Consider the following 20246-nt stretch of genomic DNA (forward strand, 5'->3'; position numbering starts at 1 on the left):
CAATTTTCCTATTCCCATTTCCCTATTCTAGGTTAATTCCAGCAAACAAAAGGGGCCTTACAGTGTAGGTGACGGTAATAGAGAAGGGGAATAATCTTTTCTTTTTTGGGTTTGTGCTTCAATGGGTTTTGATGATGACATGGTCAGGGAATTGGGAGAAGCTACTAGAATGAAGTTGACATATATTTTTCTTACTTTTTGAGTTCAAAAAATAATTTTAACCACTAAGAAATTAACATTTAGTGTATATATTAAAATAAATCACTTTAAACCCTAAAATATTATATATGTATTTTTGAAATATTTAATTGTGATAGTCTACTGAAAACATTAGTTCCTGCTTATTATATAGGTGGGGACTAATAATACCTAGTACAATAGAAGTAATTGGAGACCTCAAAGTGAGTTTGGTAATGCAATTTGCTCCTCCCTCCCAAGAATCATAGTGCATTAGTTATCTATTTTAAAATAGAGAAGTGGAAAGAAGTAAAATGGGTGGCATCAAATTTTTGCATGACCATATTGTCTTTTGAATCATTCTATGGAACAAATAAAGATGAGTGAGTAATGAGGATGATACCAAAAGAATTGCAAAATATAATAAATAAAACACTTGAAATATAAACATTTATCCTCAAATCGCAAAAGGAATTTTAAAGGATTGTGAAGTGACAATATTCTCCATTTTGCTGACCTACATTTTGGTGGTTGGGAAATAGCTAAAATCTTTATTAAAAGGAAATATTTGGCCATTTATGATTTCAGCTATATATAAAATAGATAACATTTAAATAATAAAGATGAAATATATTTTTGGTAATACTCTTAAAATGATTGATATTCCTTATAAAAATTCCCATAGGATACAATAAATTTAATTGAAGGAGCTTCATTCTTTAAATTATGAAGTTCATGGATATATTTTTTATCTTGAAAAAATATTTTCATAATTGTGAAAAGGTATAATAATTGATTTTTTTTATAAGAAGAAGTATCTTTTACAAATTATCGAAAATATTATTTTAGATATAGAAATGACAAATTTAATTTTACTAACTATGAAGATGAAGAGGGAAACACCTTTCATATTCTTGATAAATTAATTAAGGATTGAGTTCTTTCTAATATATTTAAAAATAAAGTAGGATAATTTTATCCCAACAAAATGTTTTGAAGCATAACATTATAAAAAGTCATTGGATATTTTTTAAAAGAATACTTTTGAAAGCTTTTACCCTAAAATAAATTAGGATTATCTTTATCAAATGAGGTTTTTTTTTTCAAAATATATTTACTAGTTATATCTTTGATTGTTTTGACAAAATTATTTATTTTAAATGAAGGGATCTAGATAAGGACTACAAACCATTCCAAACAAACGAAAATGTAAGGCCTTGGTTTATTTTAAATGAAGGGATCTAGATAATTTATTTTATGTACAAGATTTATTTATTAAATAATTAGCAATCATGAGTATGAAAAGTACTTGTAGATTAAAGTATTTTTTTATAAAAATAGTATTTTGGATTAGGTATCAATTAAGGAACATTTATATTTGAAGGGGTACACTCTTTCATTCCAAAACTAAATTCTCTTCTATAAATATCAAAGGAAATAAGATATAAAGGATACAAAAACATATTGATTATTGATATGAATATCTAATATTTTGAAGATGATTGAAAATGGCAATGAAACTAATGCACAAATTATTTGTATCCATTTTTTGAAATTAATACGAAGACTCTCTTTTTTGTCTAGGTTGAGGATTGTAAGTTCATTTGACCTTTGATTAAGTTAGCCCTTTGTAATTATTGATTCTCAATCAATTGCTACCATTTGAATAAATGTTGAGTTGCAGTGTTAATCTTCAATCATCAAAAATTATATACAAAGTGTTGTCTATATAGCCGCTCTCTAGTTGGTTTTCTCTATAAAATTAAATTCAATTAGACTTAGGTTGGTAAGTTACAATTTTTTTTTTAATATATAAGGTAGTAGACCGTGTTATTCACTATTTCACAGAGTTCTATTTGAAGGCTCAATCAAGAATTGACTCTATCTTCCTAATTTTGGATGAAGGGTTGGTCTGGAGATTATTTCATAATTTAGGGAATACTGATAGTTGCAAAGTTCATTTGTTCTATAAAGAATATTCATAATTCACAACTTCACACCTTTTTTACTTTAAATTATTCATAAATAAGAAATTCAAATATTCAAAACACTCATTCAAGTTGTAATTTGGTCACTCTTGAGAAACACTTGCCATCATAAGCAACCAATCAATTTACATATACTATTATCTATTATAAAATTCCTCCAACAAATAGATTAGGGTTGAGGAATAAGTTCACTTGCCTAGGTCTTGTAGAGATTGAAGTGTAGGGGAGTAGGATCTTAATTAATTACTCTTGTTCATTGACCAAGTCTAATTGGAGTTCCCAAAATTGAGAGGGCAAGTTCATAGGATTTCCAATGTATTGATTTGGGCACTGACATAACATATGCATTAACAATTATGGTACATATGCTCAATGGGTTTGGCTAATCCATATGGAGCATTTGATGATAATGGAGGTGGTACATGTGTTAATCGACCCTCTTCTTTGACTTATTATGTGCCATGCTCAATAATAACATCAACCAATGATGTAGCTACCTAAAGGGTCTTTAAATCCATAGACTCCTTTACTACTAGTATGAATGCAAGATGAACTATGCTATTTTTTAGCTAGATGCCTCCTATGTTGCTGCTCTACCAGCCTATGGCCCCCAACTCTATCTTGCACATAGCCTCTCCCTCTACCCTAGAACTAATAGATGTTAAAGTAATTTTGGTTTCTCATAGAGGATAAATTCACAATACAACTTTCTTAGAAAATATAAAGAAACCTCCCAAGTATTATAGGGTGGCTAGTTAAAGACCATATACCACCTATCCTAAAATGCATCTCTCATACTATTATAAACACACCAATGTATAGGAAACCAATTTGTAGTTATTTCTAGGGAGTTACTAGTAATAAGGTCAATGAAAATGGAGCATACGTTATCTTTAAGTATCCCCTTTTTTTCACCCAATCATATGGAAATCATCAACATAAAATGAATGACATCTATTCTTTTGTGAACCCCATGTTTTAACCTCCCTAGACACCTCATTCACACTAGAGTTTGCTCTTTCTAAGGTAGTGACAAGGGATGAGTGGTGCACAAGACTAGCAGACCTCAACCTTTTAACCAATACATGTATTTGGGCACTATTTTGTCGGAGGAAATTTATAAGGTCCTCTTGTGTTGCATCTACATGATCTATTAGAGGATTTGGAGGGTTTGCATTTAGGTTTGGTAATGGATTTGGGTTTTGCAAAGGTCTTTATTGTTGTGGGAAAATATTTTGAGAGTTTTCTTCTTGATCGTTTGCAACATTATCAAGACTTTCTCGTGTTCAAAGAGGTATTTAATATTTATTTCGTGGCTGGGGATTATTTCCCGAATCTAACATCAAATTAATTAAAGAAAACTTAAATAACTTCAACAAACCCTACCCAATTGAAATTAAAAAGAAAAATTCTTACCCATTTGACGATGTGACATATTTTCAAATTGGTCAAAATGGAAATAAAATGAAATTACAAAGATTATGCACTCAGGTTTTGATATTTTTCATTCCTCTTATCTCCTTCAAATGCATTTTTAGGCAAAAAAGGCACACACCGCGAGTTTGTATTTTTGTATGATACTCAAAATGCAATTGTGTTTTGAAAACACTTTTTTCTTTACAAAACGTGACCATGTTTTGTAAAAATAAATGTTTTTTAATTATTATTTTTGTCTTAGAAAAGGCTCAACTTTGATAAGCCTAGTTTTTTAAAATTTAATTAAGCGATCACATTATGAAAAGTTTTTTTTTTGAAAGCTAGCCACTTTTTTGCACACCATCTTGGTGCACTCACCCCTAATATGCTCAAAATATTTTTCCAAGAGAAAAGCATGAGATATGTAGAGATTAAGTAATTCGATGTCTATAGTTCTGGTTGAGTGTTCTTCATTAGCTTCAAGTGGGAGAAAGTTACATATCTATAAAGAAAATGAAGTAATAATTTATTGATTCCATCGATTCATGCTATGTTAGTTGCATGTGTCAAAGATTTACATTGACAGATGAAGCATTTATTATGATGTTTGAATTCTTGAAGCTTCTAGATGATGTCACCTAGAATTGTATTTCAAATTAGTTTTTGGCACCATGTTTATTATTCTTTTATTTTATACATCCAATGTACCTCATGAAAGAATGTAATCTTGTATGAAGAGCTTGAATGTAAAAAGTATTCCCATATTGTCTCAATTTTCTTTGATCTTACACTTGCTTTGTTTATTGCTATGTCATTTACTCTTATTTGTTTATATAGTTCATCTATTACACACTTATGCTACCATTTTTCTTAATAAAAACAACATATGAAGATGAATTTTGCAGTAGCCAGTTTAACTTACATCACAACCATTTTTGTGGCTTGCAAAAAATTGGCCATTCTAATAAAATATATTATCAAAACATTCTAATACTACTCAGGAAGATAATCCCTTGTTGCAAGTAAGTCTCTTCATCTGCTAAAAAGGGACTATTATCTTATCATTGTAGACCATATTGGAGATCAACTTATTATGAAGGATGAATTTTCAATCAGTTTGGAAATAATATCATGTTTAATAGGCATCGTAGAGGTTAATTATTTTCATCAAAAAAATAAACACATTTGGAATAGGTTTCTATTTTTGTAACATATATTTTTAATGTAAAAAATACACAAGGTCTTTCTAGTCAAAAATTAAAAAAATACTAATTGCAACAAGAGCTAAGAAATTTGGTAATAAGAAAGAAAAAAGAATTAATATAAATCATTGGTTAGGCTGATGGATTCCATCAATATTGGATTGATTTATCACAAAGACTCTACCAAGTCTATATTTTTCAAGTTTAGTCATTTCTCTATTTATCTATTGAACAACTTATGAAAGTTTTTCTAGATGTAATTTTATAATTTGAATATTCTTATGTCTACAAATTCATCAATATGAATAATCTTTACGTTGAAAATATTCATAAAAACGTATTTATATATAATTAGCTACTAAAATAAATATGCATTTAGATGAATTCAATACTATTACTATGAAATCCAAAAATTGAAAAGATATTTCTTCTTTGCTATAAAAAATATAAATAGGAAAATAGACCGGTTAGACAAATGAAATAGAACACTAAATATGTCATTTCCATAAACTAAAATTATGCATATCAATTGTTTAGTATTGTTTGAAATATTATTTTTAGCTTCATAATAATCCAAAAAGGATAGGAAGTCATTATTAATGTTATATGAAATAGAAAGCTACCTAAATAAAGAAAAAAAAATAGTTTTGATATATTAGAGTTCTTGTGTGTATGTGATCGCATGTGTCATGCCTTCTTTAAAAAAAAATATAATTGATAAAACAAATTCAACATTAATTTTCATGCATATAAACAACCATATAGATAAATGTTACAATATTTGCATAATAACATTTTCTGGCGAGATAACTAGTTGATCCAAGGGCCTCTTCACAATATTCTTGAATATGAAAGATGGAAAAATATTTGTGTTCAGAGGTATGGAAGATTTGTTAGTGACTATAGACATGGTCAGGATTGGAGAGACCTTTCTTTAATATCTGGGGACCTCAAACCTCTGATGGCTATTCTTCACTCAGTGGTTTTGAATGAGGATCAGGACCAACTTGTTTGGGAGAACACTTCTAATGGAATATACTTGGTGGCTTCAGGGTACCAAGCTCTTGTGAGGTAGGATTCAGACTAGACTGGGCTAAGGCTTGGTTCCCTAGCCTTATCTCTAAAATCAACATTTTCTTTTGGCTTTTACTCTAGAACAAGATTCTCACAATAGACAATCTAAGCAAAAGAGGTCTTCTTATTCCAAATACATGTGTTCTGTGCAAAAACAAGGCAGAGTCTGTGGACCACTTGTTTATCCATTGCTCCTTGACCAGAGAGGTGTGGTCTATTTTCAACCAAGTTTTTGGGATGAGCTGGGGTGCTCCTACCTCGACCATTGAATACTTCAGGTAGTGGGATGACTCTTAGAAGGAATTTGGACTCCAAGCCATCAGCAAATGGGCTCTACATCACTTTGGTTGGGAATATGGAAGGAACACAATATTTGTATCTTTAGGGATGCCTGCCTTCTAGCTAAAATTGTATCTGGTAAAATTCTAAATGCCCTATTGGAGAATTATATGGGATGCAAAGGATCTAACTCATTTTCAAGAGATACTTGAAGTAGCAATGACACTTAGAAAAGAAGAAAGGAATGTCAATGGTCTTTACCCTTAGAGGGTTGGCATAAAGCTTAATTTTATGGTGCGGCTAAAGGTAACCCGGGAGCTACGAGTAGTGGAGGGGTGATTAGAAATTGCCAAGGGTATGGTATTGCGGTGGTTACTTTCCTTAGAGGGTAAGTGCACCAAGTTGTGGTGCCAAAAGGGGGGTATAAGTGGACACCTTTTTTCTAAAATCAGCAATTTCTGAACTTCAAGAAGAATTTGAAGATAGTTGCACTCAAAATTTTAAGATATGACAAAAAAAAAAGTAGTAGTCCTTTGAATCTAGTTTCTAAAATACTAATTTTTTTTCAAAATGGTTCAGTTTTAGGTCCTCAAAAAAGGGGGCCACAGAAAGTGGCACTATTTATTCAAAAAAAACATACCACAATACAAAGTGTGGCCCCTTTAAAATTTTAACTTTTTTTTTGAAATTCTTTAATTGCTCTAGTCAAAAGTTACCTAACACTGTGTAGTTTATCTCAGATTTTTTGAGTAATTTTATAATGCGTATTTTTTTAAATTAATTTTTTAATTGGACACATCCCAAAAACGTGAAATATTTGTGTGCTCCACCTAGAAATGATTGAAAACTAATCTAAAATCAAAACTTATTTTTTTCAAAGTGTGTAGAATGGAATCTAGTTTCTATAAAATTAAGTTGTTGCAAAATTTGATGAACGAGCTAAAATCTGCAGCCCAATTAGTACATGTTGGTATTTGACAAAAAATGGACATACATTCAAAATAAATTATAGTTGAAAGGCTTGAAATAGTTCAAATAAAAAATAAATTATATGGTTATATACTAACATAGAGACCTACAATGTCATGTAACCTAATTTTATCGATGCTCAACCACAAGGAAACTTGAAGGAGAGCACACAAGAAAAATCAATCATTTTTTGTATGTTTGCAGCAAAACACATCTCAAACTAGTTTAGAGACTCCAAACCTTTGGGTTGGATCCCCAAGGAAAAATCAAGCCTTAGGCTTGGTAGAATGTAAAGCTTTGAATAGCGCGTGCACACTATAGTGCATATGCACTATTCAAAGGATTTTTAAATTTTGATCTTAATAGCACTTGCACACATTAGTGTGTACGTGCTTTAGTGCGCATGCACTATTAAGACCTAAATTTGGAAGGAGAGAGGAAAAGCGAGAGCAAGAGAGAGAGGAGAGGTGGGGATGGGAGTGTGTGTGTGTGTGTGTGTGTGTGTGAGAGAGAGAGAGAGAGAGAGAGAGAGAGAGAGAGAGTAGGGGATGGGAGAGGGGAGAGAGAGAGTAGGGGATGGGAGAGAGAGGAAGTGTAAGAGAGAGAGTAGGAGGTGGCACACAGAGAGTAGGGGATGGGAGAGAGAGAGAGAGAGAGAGAGAGAGAGAGAGAGTAGGTGGTGGGAGAGAGAGATCGTGAAGAATTTTTAATAATGGCTAGTGAAGAGACTATGTGTAGACAACGAAGAGTTAAGCCAACGAAAAGGTAACACAACAGAGGGGTCTTGACTTTGTAACTACAAGATAGTGAAGGGTCTCGGCAATTTTATATATTCTTTAGGAGGAATTAAAGTGTGATAGAGATAGACATCTCTTTTTCATGAATATTACTTTAGCTTGAGCCTTATATTTGGGCATATTGTATTTTAAACTTCTACTTTTTCATCAATAAAATAATTTTACTGTGGCACTGGGTTTTCTTCCCTTAAGTTGGAGGGCTTTCCCAAGATAAATAGTTGTGTCTTAGCATTCATTTTTTTTTTCTGCTCTTTATCTTTCATTTCTAAGATGAAACATTAACACACCATTTCCACTCACCATTCTCATCCACCGACAACGTTGTTCTAATTTTGAATGTTCTTAAATCATTTTCTGTTACTTGTACCTTTATTATATCCACATGCATCCAATAAGATATCAATACAAATATTTTTCATGCATACTCCTAGCCTCTATCAAAATGAGACCTTTACAACAGTGGACGTCCATCATTAGTACTAAAAAGATGGTACACATATGGGACTGTTGGAACGAGATATAGACATTTGTGATAAAAAAAGAATTATAAGTAAATAAATTCTTGTGTTCAAAATACTTTTGTGTAATGACAAGTTAACTAATGAAAAATAAACAAATGTTTCAATACTTCTCCTTCTTTATCTCCTTAACCCCCCCCCCGCTCTCTCTCTCTCTCTCTCCCTCCTTATTGCAAACACAAGCCTATTGATAATGACACATGATTGTGTCCTTCAGAGGTTATGTTTCACTCATGTTTGGATCTATGTAAATAGATGGATGGTTAAATTAAAGATGTTGCTTATCCATCAAGACTTTCATTGCATACATAATAACAATTGGGAAATGTTTACTTTTTCAGCATATTACACAAATGCATACAAACAATAGAGGAAAAAATTCCCTCTTTAGTCTTAATCTTACATACCTCTTTGACGTATCCATTGCACACCAAGGTACAATTGCTAGTTACTTTTCTTTTTGTAGAAGTAAGGTAAACATGTGATGGTGCAATGTATCTTATATGGCTGAGCGCACTGAAGATGTGATGTTCATTTGCTTTTCACTCAAGAAATCACCTAGTCACAAATAGAGAATAGCGAAAAAAGCGTACTAACCTTGATATCGATGACACACTGTACCACTGTGTCACTTAATTTTCTTTATTCTCACTCTTAAACCTAATATCAAATGAAATTGGTGATTTGAAATGAAATTTGGCATGGATGAATCAAGACTTTGTTAGATTTCTCTTGTAGGATGACTGCCATTAGCTCCTCTTTCCCCGCACCCTCATTTATGTTTCATATCAGACTGGTTTATGTGGAAAAACAAGTGTTATGTTTGGACAACTCCCGACAACCTCATATGGTCTCATCAATAGCAGCAATAATAGAAACACTACATAGGAGGGCCTTCCACTTGATGAGGGGAAATGAAATGTGGTCACTAGTTGTAAATGGGTACCTAACAAGAATTGATGTTGGGACCCATCCTTTCTAGATCATCAAAGATATGTAAGATAATTAATTTATGGAAGGAGGTTAGAAGATGAATTAATTATCTACTATCCACTATCAGCCTAAACAAAAGAACTGAACAGATCATTTCCACAAGCAAGCTTCTACTTTTACTGTTTCACCGATTATTCATAATTGCTTCACCTAACTGTGGTCTACAACTTAAAAAGTGAATTTATTATGAGATTGTGATATTTGAGCCCAATTTGGGTCTCAAATACTGCTGTTTATTCGAATTCCTGCACTTGTTAGCTCTTCTTTTCCAATCAGAAGAATCATTAGGCGTGGAGCATTTGCCATTAAAACACTGGAAGCTCAGAATTGTATGGCTAAGCTCAGGATGGCTACTGAGATAGAAGCCGTGCCTTGCATTATGAAGAAAGTTGAGAGGAACTACTCTACTGAACCAGGCTGGCGTTTGGCGACTTTGCAGGAAGCATCTCACAACCTTGAGATGATTAAGCAGCAGGGCATTCTCCAGCAATGGGAGAGAGCTCGTCTTCTCGACGGCTGGATAAGCGGCCCTGGCTATCACTTCCAAATGTCTGATGACTTCAGAAGCTGCTTGGGACACATGCTTCTTGTACCAGTCCAGCCATCAGCGAGATATAGCTCGGGTATGTCCTTTTCTTTGCCTGGCTTATATACTCTCTTTGAAACTTCAGATGTAAGCGATAGGTGAGTGTATTGGTGCCTGGTGCACTCAACTAGCATTACAAAATGTTGTTCAGGTAACTTAGATAATGCGGGGTGCATTTATGAAGGTGTTTCCCTGACCGACAAGGGAAGAGGAGTCGCATTACTTTTGTGCGCTGAAGACTGGAATTACGAAGTTGTATACTGGCTCTTCAACTTATGGGAGAAAAAAGAGCTTTTTAACTCACTAGATGTCAGACAGGGCAACATACCTTTCAGCGGTAGAACTACATTTGCAGAGATGAACAGAGTGATATGTCGTATGGGCAGAATACTTGGAGAAGAGCAACTTGCCAGTTTGAAAGCGACAAGGAAGAATTTATCTCGAGAGTCAGTCAAAGAAGTGATGGTTAGCATAGGAAAGTCTTGTTGGGACAAGTTCAGTCAGGACGATAAGAAGATCCTGGGGAAAACTTTTCTTAATCATATAGAACGTAGGAGCACATATGTAAGTGAGGATGAGGAATATTCTAAAGTGAATTGGTTTCGGGAATTTGCCTCTCAAGGCGGAGACACATCAGATGATATCTGGAATTTTTTGTGGCACATCATCTCTTGCTTTTCTCTAATGCTCATAGTAAATAAGAGTCTTTGTTTACTGATGGAAGAATGGAAGAATGAAGGGTGTCAGACACGAAGCCGAAGGGATTTCATTATGTCCACCGCCATACTCTTTCATCTCTCCACATATGTAGGATCTGAGAGGGGAATGATATTTAGACAGGCATGCAAGGATGCAGCAAGTGATCAGAGGCAACGTTTTAATGATACCCTGAGAAAGACATCCTTCGCCTACTGCGACAAAGCTACAAATCACGACGTTCTCAACAAGATTCTAATTTATGCAGCGCGGGATAAGGTCAGTGCGGTGGTGAAAAGGGTATTAGAGTGGGGCGCACAGCCACAAGCGAACCTTGGCCCAGACCAACAGAATATGGCTCTGTATTATGCTATATCATGGAGCAATAATATGGAAATCGTGAGGAGTCTTTTCGACAAATGTGATTCAAAAGAGCAGTTCGCCAATGCAGCAAACGAAGACGGAATGACTGCTCTTCATTGGGCGTGTGATGGATATAAGGCTGACCCAAGGATGTGTAAAATGATTGTTGAATACGGGGGAAGGCCCGATGTTGCAGACAACAGAGGCCGCCTCCCCCTCCACTACGCAGTTAAGAGAGGGTGTGAAGATACTGTCGATGTGCTCATTGGGGAAGGCGACAGTGATACAGTGCGGAGTTCTCAAGATTGGGCGAAGATGGTTACTTGGAAAGACAAGGATGGGGTGAGTCCTCTGGATATGGTGGTCAAGAAAAACAACATAAAGTTGATGGTGAAGCTATTGTCAGTTTCTCAACAAGCGCTGGACACATTTATTAATAAGGTGGATTCTGCAAAGCTCCTGCGTGAGTTTACCTCTCAAGGAAATACAGAAGTTGTGAATAAACTCTTGGAGAGCGGAGCAGATCCACTTGCCTGCGATGAGCAGGGCCAAACTACTTTGCATTACGCCTCTATGTGTCAAGATGCATACAAGGCACGTAAGTTATCTGAATCATTGCTCGAGAAATGTAAAAGCGAGGAGGAGAAGAAGAATTGGGTCACCAAACAAGATGATATGGGTAAAACGGCTCTCCACGTTGCAGCCATGAAAGGACATGGAGACCTCTGTAATTTGCTTTATATAATGAATGAAGACATTCTACAAAAAGAAGATAGCGATGGGCGAATAGCTCTCTTCGAAGCAGTTAAAGCAGGCCACGATGATCTCTGTCCGAGATTGCTATTTTGGAATACAAATTATGTTGATTCCATTGTTGACCACAGCGGCCTCACACCACTGCATGTGGCCGCTTCAGAGGGCAGAATGCACATAGCTGATCTACTTTTGAGAAAGTCAAAGAAGCCTAAAGCTTATGTGAGTTCAACAGATGTGTTTGGACAAACAGCGCTTCATAAAGCCGCAAAAGGGGGACACGCGGATATCATAAAAGTTTTGTTGCACTGGGGAGCTCATCCCCTTCTCGAGAGAGATTGTGATGGCCGAACGGTATTCCACTATTTAGTGCAATCAGAATTAACTGGAGAGCATGGAAAAGAAGTTGCCAATTTGTTGTTAATGAAATGTGGATCTGATGAAAAAAGATTGCTTTTACTGTGGGCTTTCGCTGCTGGGCTAGGCACTGCAGACCAACATCTCAGGGATTCCCCTCTCCTAGACTTTCTTTTACAACAGAAGCAACATTTCACTGAAACAGCAGCGAAGGAAAACAATCTGTTAAGAATAGCTGCATGTGTAGGTGATGTTCAGATGACCAAAGAATTGCTTACTAGGGGTGCTCAAATCGACGACATTAAAGATACGATCTGGAGAGATTCTTTAACTGGAAAGGATGAACGACGTAATGTTGACACAGGTATTCCAATAAACTTCAGATTTTGTTTACAGCTTAATGATATATTTATGAGGCCAATATTATATTATTATTATGCGCCTGCTTGTTTGCAGTTTGCAAGCAAATTAAAAGTATTGCAGAGCAGGGAAATGATACGCCGACTATATCCGATAATCTGGGTAAAATATAACCCGTTTTCTTTTCTAACTAAAAACGATACTGAGATATACTCTTTGAGCATGCTTAATTACAGTGTCTATCCCTAATTTTACAGGAAGAAGTGATTTTGCACATGGTCTTGCCGCGTTGCTTCTAAACCCTTATCTAAAACCTCCTATTACGGTGGGCATTTCCGGCAGCTGGGGTATGGGAAAATCAAGCCTAATGGTGCAGGTAAATTCAAAATCATAGATTTGAATTTTTATTTCTTACTCAATTTTTATGTTTAGCCTAACGTACTTCATTCGACAATCTATTTCTACAATCTATTATAAACTTTAGATAATTTTCTGAAATACATTATCATTTCGAATCACACTCAGGAATCCAACATTAAAATGAAAGAAAGTGCATCATCATCTAATTTTTTTTCAATCAATACAGACAGAGGGCGTTTTGTTGAAGACAGCTGCACAATTGGCGTTATTGCCATCTGAAATGCCAAGTTCTCAAACGACAAGTTCAAGATTTCCCGGTTTTCAAATTTTAGAGCATACCGATAAGGGCAGAAAGAAATACCGCCAGATTCAAAAAAGTGTAGAACTATTGCTCCGTGATGCGAAATTAAAGACTAATTGTTTTCAGATTCTAAAGAACAAGATAGTTGAATGTTGGAGATGGATAAAATCTACAGTAGAAGACAAACCAAATAAGGTAAATTTGTAAATTTATAAAGTAATATTTCTCCTCTTCTTCAACCATCTCTGCTAACCCTGTGTTAAATGTGGTTGTTAACTAGGAAGGAGACTCGCTTCCAGAATTTTTGAATGAGTACAAGTCTAAGCATCATCATATATTTAAGTCACTAGCTGCTATGGGTAGCAGTGGCATGGTAAACATCTTAGTTTAAGAAACGTTTCAGTGTTGTCATTTGTTGTTATCCGTGGTAGTAATTTTCTATTGTTAACTGTTTCTCACTTTTTATACTCAGTTTAAAGTGAAGGGTCAACAATCAGTGTCCGAAATTGAGGTGCCTGCTATATTAACAGTCCGATATAACGCTTGGAGATATAGGAACGAATCAGAAGCGCTGGCGGGCATAGCAGTGGAAATTACAAAGGGAATGGAAGGAATAATGACAGATGCCCAATGGTTGAGCACATGTGTGAGAAACACTTGGAGAAAGCAGAAAGAGGCCATCTTGATTGAAATTGTGTTCCCATGCCTGCTCGCGGTTCTATTGGCAGCCTCGTTTACCTGGATCTTATGGCTGCTGCTGGATAGATACGAGGTCAAGGAATCATTGCAGCTAAAATACGCATCTTTTCCTCTAACCGTGGTCATCATGGTATGGACTCTGGTAAAGAAAGTGATGAGCACTGTGCATCCAGTGAGTACTCAATTAATGAATTATATGAAACTTCCAGACCACTCTGCAAATCTTGGATATCAGGATCGGGTAATCGCAGATATTACTTTCTTGCAAAAGGAAATCAGCAGAAAACCTTATTCCTTATGCTCCGCTGCTTCCTACATATGGGATTTCATAACAGGGCCTGCGTCTTGCTTTATTTCATACAGTGGAGAGAACATAGCCAGTTGGATACCCAGTGCCGATCTTAGAACAATTGTATTTGTTGACGATCTCGATCGATGCCAGGAATCCGTCATTCTTCAGGTGAATTTATTACAAATTTAATTTCAACCCAAAAAATTAAGAGCCTATGCCATTGACAATGTATTAAGATAAAAAAAAATTAATGGGACGCAGGTTTTGTCGGCAATTAATCTTGTACTAGCTGTCTGCGAAATCAGCGTAGTTCTGGGAATGGATAAGGGACTGATCCAACGGGCAATACTGAAAAGACACGGAGATAAATCTTTAAAAGATACCAAATTAGCAGACAAGTATTTACAAAAGATAATACAACTGCCATTAGACCTCCCCGACCCCAGTGAAGTCCAATCTAAGAATTTCTTGGATAGGCATTTGGGAGTGTTCCAAAAACTAAATACTGGAGGGCTTTCTGATTCAGAAGCTGATTCCGTTGTACCAGAAATAGATGCAGCATACAATGCTCTCTTTTCTCCATTAGAACGATCAAAGGGATATTTGGAAAGTGATATTCTTGAAGAAATGCTTGGGTCAGTGACTAGTCCTATTTCAGGTAAGAGATGAAATAAAAGTAACGATTTCTATATGCTTTGCGATTTCTTAATGTTTTAATCAGAGCACCTGACTGCAATTGCTTTGTACTTCCTCAAGAAGCCAATAACTCAGCAGAACCAGAAGACAATCCATCACAAATGAAACCAGCAGAAGAAACTGCCATAGATATTCAAGGTATAGATGGAATTCAATTATGTCCACAAGTTTTTAAAATATTCTGATATCAATGTAGGATATGTTTCCTTTGTATTTTTTGAATGTTGTAAACGGAGCAACTGATAGACACTACTTTTTTATTAGGAGAAGCTAGTAGCTCGGTAAAACCACTTGACGGTGCACTTGAAAAATGTGAAAAATCAATTATTGCAGTCACTGATTATTAATCTTCTATCATAAACGATTATTAAACTGCTGAAAATAAATTCCCAGCTAATATCGAAAAATAACACAACTGCAACTTCACTTATAAAATATGGAAAGAAATGCGCAACACAATGAACACAATATTTTCGGACAAATTGTCCCTAGAAAAATCCCTAAAGGAAAACCAGTTCTACAAATGAGAAATTATATTAAACTTCAGCAAATCAAGAGATACAAAATTCCTTGCCTCTTACTGGCAGAACTTTGACAACCTCCTAATTTCTCTCGCTGATATTCCCCACTGCTATCCCCACGCTAACACTGCGCCTTTGCTAACATTACAAACGTTTCTCCAAAACTTATCGTTCTCCAAATGCCCCCTGACCTCCTTTTATACTACTCCTGTTGGTAAACCAACGGCCTAAATTAAATCAAACCAACGGCTGATATTAAGACAACTCGACAACCAATTATAGAATTGGTTGCAAGATGTCCAAAAAGGAATCACTAAAATCAGTAAATAATTATCCTTGCAACAACCATTTACTAATTCTTGGCAAGTGGACAAACAGCTGTCCAAACTACCCATAACTAATGTTGCTATACTTAGATAAGGACGAACAACTGTCCAAGCTACCCATAAATACTACTGCTATTTTCGAATCAGAAATAACAGCTGTTCAACTAACAATAATTAACAAAAAAACAACCATTTGAAGGAATTCAGGGCACAAATGGAACAAGTATGCTCGTTCAGATTTACAATATTCTGATATCAAATCTGCTTTACAATTATAATTTTAATCTTTGCAATTCACACTGCTTTCCTTAATAATAATTGCGCCTACTAATGCAAAGCAGGTGACAAAGGTATGAGAGAGTCAAATCCCGTAATTCCTATAAGGGAGTTGCTGTTTCTAAGATACAGTGAAGGAGAGCGAGAGACATTTTGCCACTTTCAAAGGATGGCTACAAATTTCCGAAAGTTGCCTCGAGAGTGGAAGCGCTTGCTTACCTACCATCGACTGGTCTGGAACATTTTCATCATAAACAATGAAACCAAGCATTTGGATGGATGGCAAGTACAGTTGATTACTTGGATATTCATCTGCTGGGAATTTGAGGACAACATAAATATTCTTGTAAAGGTACATGCATAAGTTTATTTATATACATATATAAAACCATTTGATTCCAATGAAGCTCATGAACTCCGCTCACCTTTTTTAGCAGAGATGGAATGAAATTGATCTTCTCAAAACCTATAAACCGGAGTCAGAATCAAATTCAGAATCAGGGCCCATTGGACCGTCGCTACGAGCGATCGTTGAGCACTGCATAAAGAAAGAAAGCAAAAAGAGCGAAAAGGTAGCTGCGAAACCTTGTAATCGAAGCGATACAAATAACGAACCACCAACAGAGAAACCAGAAGTAGATGTCAAAGAGAAGAATGGTAAAGATTCTGAAAATGCAGAGGTTCCTGAAAGCAGCAACATAGAGTGCATGAAATTGAAGGAAGCTGTCGATGACGAAATGATATCAGTAACTGATGATGTCATGAAAGGTGGAGATTCTCCTAAAAACAGTGAAGTGGCAGGACCAGAGGACTTCATCAAAATTGTGAAAGAAAAAAATGATAAATTAGAGAAATCATTGTTGATGGAACTAGATGCCCTCAAGAAAGAAATAAAGGAGGAAACGAAGCAGCAGTTGGATGCTCTTATGAAAGAAGTAAACCTGCTGAAAGAGCAGGTGGAATCCCATGAGGTCAACAAGAATGAAAAGAAGGCCGAGGAAAAGAAGTTTAAGTTAAGAAGTTGGGAGAGACTGAAATCAGCATTGGACAGATATGATGTGTCTATGGCGGGCATACAAGCTTTTCAGAGGTTTAGATTTTACTGTGAAGCGGGGGATCTCCCATGGCCATTGCATCCACAGGAATGAAGGCGAACAAAGGCAGAAGAAAACAGATTTAAAGTTGCAGCTTTTTGTTTCCGTATTTTAACTGGTTAGAGTTGTCTCTTGTGAGAGTGGTCCTACAAAATTCGAGAGGCTAAGATTATATATGCTAAGAATAGCAATTTTGCTGATTAGAAGTACTTATACGTTATTATCAGTTCTGTGGGAGAAACCACTCGGAGCTCCACACTCCCCTTGATTTCTATCATTATTTGTTTCAGTATTTACAATGGCCAGACTTTTGCCTTAAATGTTCAAATATCTATTTTGCTAATGCCTTGGAAAATATTGTTGCTAATTGTTCTTCATAGTTGTACATGGATTTCTCCTGTTTACTTGCTCTTGTATCCATGATTTACTTTTCTTGTGGAAAATATGATTGTGATATTGCTATCTTTGTGATTTTGAGTCAAACTCATTGGATCTAGGTGATGCTCACAGGGGTGAAGCACGGGGACTATCCGAGAGGTTACCCATCCCAGTACTACTCCAGCCTGAACGTGCTCAACTACAGAGTTTCCTCTATAGTTAAAACACAATTTTTAAATAATACATTTGTAGACACCTAAATTTGTCCAAAACCCGTTCCTAGCCAATTAAATAAATATTCATTATTTATTTAATTCCCCTACCTTAATTAAATAAATTGTACATTTATTTAATTATGTTTGCCTTACCTTGATTTAAATAAACCAAGGTTTATTTAAATCCTAACCAATTCCCACTTGCATCTAATCCCTTTCACTTTAATTAAATATGTCATTTACTTAATTAATTCCCTCCTAATCCCACTAGGAATTAAATATTGCACACTTGTCCTCTTGCATGAGAATCAAGTTGTCTCACACGTGTGAGAAGCTATGTTTCTCACACCTCTTACACCTGTCATTGACATGTCACCATCTAAGGTTGCTCACACATGTGTGAGCATATTGCCCCCTTTGGATAGTCAAAACCCTAATCCACCTGGAGTCTACTTGGCCTCCACCTCATTGACACCTCATCAATCCTGAGAGATCTTAGCCCTCCATCTTGCATTCAATCTCAGCCATCCATTTTCCTATAAAACGAGAGCCCTCTCCTCATTTTCATGAAGCACTATCTACCTTATTGTTATGCTGCTGGACTTGTGAGCAATCACATTCCACAACAATGTGAAATCATCAATCACTTGATGATTTCATGAGGTTTGCATAGTGGTATTTTGATAGTTTATACTCTTTTTTTGTTTTATGTTGTTCATTTACATGTCTTCTTTCATATTTTGAGGTTTTGCATAATAATGTAGGAATGTGCATTAGTTGCTTAATGTGTTTTCTTTTAGTTACATTTTTGGCACGCCCGGTGGGAGCCACTTCATGGGTTCAAACTAACGATCTAATGTGTTTTTGAGTGTTTTGTGAGTTTTCAAGTTTGTAGGTTGAAAGCTTGCATTTGGAGATCAAGTTTCATGAGGAGCCTTTAATCAAGTCAAGGAGCCCATCATTGCATTTGGAGGACCTAAGGGAAGTTTTTTGACATAAAACACTTTATATCTTGCTTATTGCTTTGTTTTCAAATTTTAGAGTACATATACATTGAATATCCTCTTCGTTATTAGGAAAATTTAAAAAAAAGTAAGAGGGGGGTCTTATTTTGTTTCATATATGTTAGTTTAAATTAAATATAAGGGGGTTAGATTAGTTAAAAATCAAAAATTTAAAAAAAAAAATTTAAAAAAATGGGGGGTTAGCATTGTTTGTTGATTTTATATATATATATAAATTAAATTCAAAAAAACAAAAAAAAAAATTTTAAAAATCAAAAGTCAAAAAATTTATTAAAAAAAAAAAAAATCTAAAAAAAAAAATAAAATAAAATTTTAAAACACAAAAAAAAAACAAAAAATTTAACCTGCATTTTTTTTGCAGGTTCAGCCTCCTGCAGGCGCCACCAGTGGCGGCGCTTGCGAGTGCTGCCCCTGCGGCTGCGGCCCGCTGCAATTTCTGCGCCCCCGACGAAAATCCTCTCCAACCCTCGCGCCACCGAAGATTCCCGCCACCGCCCGCGATGCCACTGTCGTGGCCACCCCTCCGCCGAGCTTCGCTGCTTCGTCCGCCGCCCGCTACCCCCTCTGCTCGCTCCGCCGCTCGGAAACTCCTACGTGTCTGTAACTCTTGCAACTTCCTCCGCGGCTACCCTACGGCCACCCCTCCGCCGAGCCTCGCCACTTTGTCCGCCGCAGCCGCGGCCCGAAGCAGCCACTGCCCGCTACCCCCTCTGCTCGCTCCGCCGCTCGAAAACTCCTGTGCGCCTGTAACTCCTGCGACTTCCTCCGCGGCTACCCTGCAGCCACTGCCTCTGCCATCTCTGTCCCCCGCCGGCCGAGCTGCTCCTCCCCGCAACTCCACTTCGACCTCCGCTCTGCTCCTTCCGCTGCTACGCCTCTTAGCTGCCTCTACGCCCGCGACCGTCACTTCCACGACGCGGCTCTGCGTTTCCTCGCTCCACAAAACCCTGCGGCCACGCCGCCACCTCTCTGTGCTCACCCACAACTCCCATCCTTGGCTGAGCCACCTCCGCTCCCAGACTATGCCATTTCAAACCCTCCTGCCACCCTTGTTTAAAAACAAAATTCTTTATTTTTGTCATTAGTACTTATATCTTCATCTTTTTTTTTTACACAATAAAATTTATCTTTTTTTTTAATATACAATCTAAATTTCCATTTATCTTTTCAGGCAAAAAACATCACAAAACAAAAAAAAAATTTGCTTGACGTTCTCCTAACCGTCGAAATTTAACCTCGCAGGTCACTGATGTCAGCACTGCATCAGCAGTCCACATGCTTTATAAGCCATAAGGAGCAGCCTTCACGTTTTTGCTCATAACTTGAGCATACGAGCTCCGTTTTTTAAAAACAAAATATTGCCGAAAACCTGAGTCCGAGCCCGTCATGATGATATTGGTTTCATGAAATTTTGATGTAGTTTAGGTCTCTGTTTTTTCTGTCAAAGTCCAAACTTTGTGCTAACCTTTTCATTGCAGGGTTGTTTCATAGTTTTGATGCACTAACTTATCTTTTTGCAGGGATATTTTTCTCAC

At 36.2% G+C, this 20246-nt stretch overlaps 2 protein-coding genes across 2 annotated transcripts in view; both read left to right on the forward strand.

The window, feature by feature from the left end:
- Positions 1 to 15223, forward strand: part of LOC149547958 (uncharacterized) — a 45936-nt gene extending 30713 nt beyond the window's left edge. Inside the window, exons 2-11 of the mRNA XM_089794211.1 lie at positions 9672 to 10036; positions 10151 to 12532; positions 12625 to 12690; positions 12786 to 12904; positions 13115 to 13384; positions 13470 to 13562; positions 13662 to 14348; positions 14442 to 14838; positions 14940 to 15014; positions 15141 to 15223. Coding sequence (XP_089650337.1) covers positions 9672 to 10036; positions 10151 to 12532; positions 12625 to 12690; positions 12786 to 12904; positions 13115 to 13384; positions 13470 to 13562; positions 13662 to 14348; positions 14442 to 14838; positions 14940 to 15014; positions 15141 to 15223 — 4537 coding nt within the window. The remainder of the gene's footprint in view (positions 1 to 9671; positions 10037 to 10150; positions 12533 to 12624; positions 12691 to 12785; positions 12905 to 13114; positions 13385 to 13469; positions 13563 to 13661; positions 14349 to 14441; positions 14839 to 14939; positions 15015 to 15140) is intronic.
- Positions 15224 to 15968: 745 nt separating this feature from the next.
- Positions 15969 to 17436, forward strand: LOC149547959 (uncharacterized). The gene is made up of 2 exons (XM_089794820.1): positions 15969 to 16351; positions 16437 to 17436. Exons 1-2 carry the CDS (start codon positions 16076 to 16078, stop codon positions 17145 to 17147), a joined length of 987 nt encoding a protein of 328 aa, XP_089650946.1. The 5' UTR covers positions 15969 to 16075; the 3' UTR covers positions 17148 to 17436.
- Positions 17437 to 20246: the final 2810 nt, after the last annotated feature.

Source organism: Cupressus sempervirens, chromosome 7, assembly GCF_028749045.1.
Source record: "Cupressus sempervirens isolate cs-2001-9-10 chromosome 7, ASM2874904v1, whole genome shotgun sequence".
NCBI lineage: Eukaryota > Viridiplantae > Streptophyta > Pinopsida > Cupressales > Cupressaceae > Cupressus > Cupressus sempervirens.